The sequence below is a fragment of the Rhodamnia argentea genome, chromosome 9 (assembly GCF_020921035.1).
Source record: "Rhodamnia argentea isolate NSW1041297 chromosome 9, ASM2092103v1, whole genome shotgun sequence".
NCBI classification, from domain to species: Eukaryota; Viridiplantae; Streptophyta; class Magnoliopsida; order Myrtales; family Myrtaceae; genus Rhodamnia; species Rhodamnia argentea.
In genome coordinates this window covers 21,872,382-21,875,238 of record NC_063158.1, presented here as the reverse complement: position 1 = coordinate 21,875,238, position 2,857 = coordinate 21,872,382, and the positions used below count along the sequence as shown (strand labels likewise).

The following is a 2,857-nucleotide window of genomic DNA, read 5'->3' as shown; positions in this document are numbered from 1 at the left end:
CATGCTCCAACACTTCAGCAACAAGGAGAAGACAACAGAATTAAGTTGACGACAACCGTCACATAAAAACCATCTGAATCCATATTAGAGAAACGACACAAAGAGCTTGTCCCATCTTCAGGCATAATTAAAACTCTCTTATGGGGTCTTCTCTCACACGTTCCCTATATATACCGGCAATTTTACGTGAATCAGTCATCGGCTTGTCTTCCTAGCTTAATCCTTCAGTACTATAGTGTTTTTCTTGTTACCGACGTTCGACCTCGTTCCAATTCCGTGAGAGAATGGCGAATTTACTAGCAACAATGCGAGCTGCTTCTTTGATCCTGCTCGTTGTCTCGGCGCATGCGAGCGGTCTTCAACGGATAACATTGTCTCCTGGCAGAAAGGCCGCGGAGGAGAGGATTGATAGCCAGTCCTTGTTTCGCAAATTAGGGTTTCGCAACGTGAAGCCAAGCGAGAGAAGGGCATTGATGGACCCGGAAAGGACTGTGCCGGAAGGACCCGACCATCAACATCACTATGCACCTCCAACATCTTCCTAGAATGGATCGAAGATCCTCTATTTCCATATCATGTCTTTAATGGTGTCTCAACAACTTCAGCTGTTAATGTGCTGAACCACAAGTTTAAAAATAAACTGCACCCGCATGGATTAGCTTTGAAAATATAGAGATACCATATGGAGACATGGATGAAGGGAAAATTACCAAAAAAGTCATAAATCTATTGTAATTGTGCCAATGTAGTCCTAAATTTATTTTTGTTTTGCTGATTAAATCCTAAACCTTTTGCTGCCAATTCAGTCTATCCGACCAAATTTGACCTGTCGGCGTTGACGTGGGCGCTTGACCATTGGGGACATAATATTTTAATATTTTTTTAAAAAAAATTATTTTTGTTTTCAATTTTTCCTTTTCTTCTTATTTTTTTATTTTTTCCCCACTTCATCTTCTTCCTCAGCCAGCGACTGCAAAACCCATGTGATTCAGTATATGAACAAGGTAAACCCTTTCTAGAAAAAATCAAGAGAAATCACAAAACCCACGTATCTGCACTCCTTCCTTTAGTTGCTTTGCATTTTCTGGATTTTGTTTTTCTCGTGGGTGTGTTTTGTTTGTTGTCACTGGGCTTCGCCATGGTTAGGCAAGGCTCGAGGCTTGGCCTCGACCTCGCCAAATTTGGGCTTGCGAGGCTCGGCCTCTCGCAGCCACGGCAAGGCACGGGGAGGTCGAGTCTCGCCCGGCCCCTAGCGAGATGGATTTCATTCATTTCAAGACATTGGTAAATTTTGAAGCCGCTCATGGTGGACATTGTCAGGACAAGATTAGCATCGAAGAGTTCCCAAGCCACTCGCTATTGGCCAGAGGAAGAAGATGAAGAGGGAAAAAAAATAAAAATAAAAATAAAAATAAATTAAAATTTTGTGTCACGGGACGGCATCCACGTCGGTGCCGACTTGCCAAATTTGACCGGATGGACTAAATTGGCATAATTGCAAAAGGTTTATAACTGAATTGGCAAAAAAAAAAAAGGACTAAATAGGCACAATTACAATATATTTAGGATTGTTTAATAATTTTCTCCATAGATGAAAATAGAGGATCCGCTTAAGCTCCCATGGAATGGCTTGATGAAGCTGTCGAGAGCCGAAATGCGTGGACTTCGATATACTTATGGGTGCTAAGCTTTCCTTAATTTAATGTTGGTTTGAAATTGTCCGAGTGAATGATCTCGTTAGTGAAGTTGATACTGCAAAGAGTAAATTACAGCGCAAATGTAACGAATCGGGAACATATTAAGAAATGCTTGTGAATAGCTTCTCGGTTTATTGTTATCAAAATTCCGGCAATAGGGAGAAATAGTTATCCAAACATGCTTAAGTAACCACAAAGCTGCATATACTGTTCCAAGATTTGCTCGCGCTCTTGGTGATTGCATCCTCCCACACTTCGGCGTTTTTGCCACTCAAACATGACTCTTGAGCTTCATTTTTAGATCTCGAGATTAGGAAGAGTTTTAAGTATAAAGATCTAGAACAGCACGAGTAACGATACGTGATTATCTGGTACAATTCTTAGTTCCGGTTGTGAAAAAGAAGCCCATACGGAAGAAAATGGCACAAGGCCAGCGAGGAATTCGCCATAGTAGATCGACTCTGAACTCTGTTCATGGTTGGCTGTAAACAAACCGTCACTTTAGTCCCATCCCTACAATCGCCGGGAAAAAAAAAACTTTTCGATAGCAGTTCCACGATTTTCGTGTGCACTATTGATGAGTCCCGGTCGGTGTTGGTATCGTCATTGTTTTCCGATCGAGAATAAGGGTGTCTTGCTCGGGGAGTCATGAAAACAGGTACTCCTAGGGCACTTTGCTAATTCTTCAGTAGACCGACCGTTATGAGCCTGTTTATCTCGACGGAAAGCAGGTTAATAAGCCTCCTCCTGAGTTCATTGATGAAGGGGGAGGTCAAATTGTTGGGAAACAATTAAATCTCGGTGTCGAGCTTAGGCAGTTGGCCATGACGGAGCTTTGTTGCATGCGCTAGCATCGAGCTAGTTGGCCCCGATGAAGCTTGTCTTCACACCTTAGCTCTGTCTTGTCGCTGTGAACGAGGCTCGTCGACACAAAGGAGCTCCGGAGGAGGTGCCTCCTCCGAATCTTGTGTCGCCCTCGAGGGTCATAGCTAGATCTCAATAACGATGACAAAAAACCTCAAAGAAGATGTCGTATGCAATACCGAGACTTCATCAACAAAGAGAGAGGGAGACAATAGCAATCGAGAGTCATGGCAGTCGAGATAGATGATAAGGATTATAGAGGGAGGGAGAGCAAGAAGGGTTGGATGGCAAAAACC

The 2,857-nt window shown here is 42.9% G+C and overlaps 1 protein-coding gene across 1 annotated transcript; it reads left to right on the top strand.

Annotated features, from left to right (window-relative positions):
- Window positions 1-284: 284 nt before the first annotated feature.
- LOC115729321 lies at window positions 285-621 on the top strand. The gene has a single exon (XM_030659848.2). It carries the CDS (start codon window positions 285-287, stop codon window positions 543-545), a length of 261 nt encoding a protein of 86 aa, XP_030515708.2. The 3' UTR covers window positions 546-621.
- The last annotated feature ends 2,236 nt before the right edge of the window (window positions 622-2,857 follow it).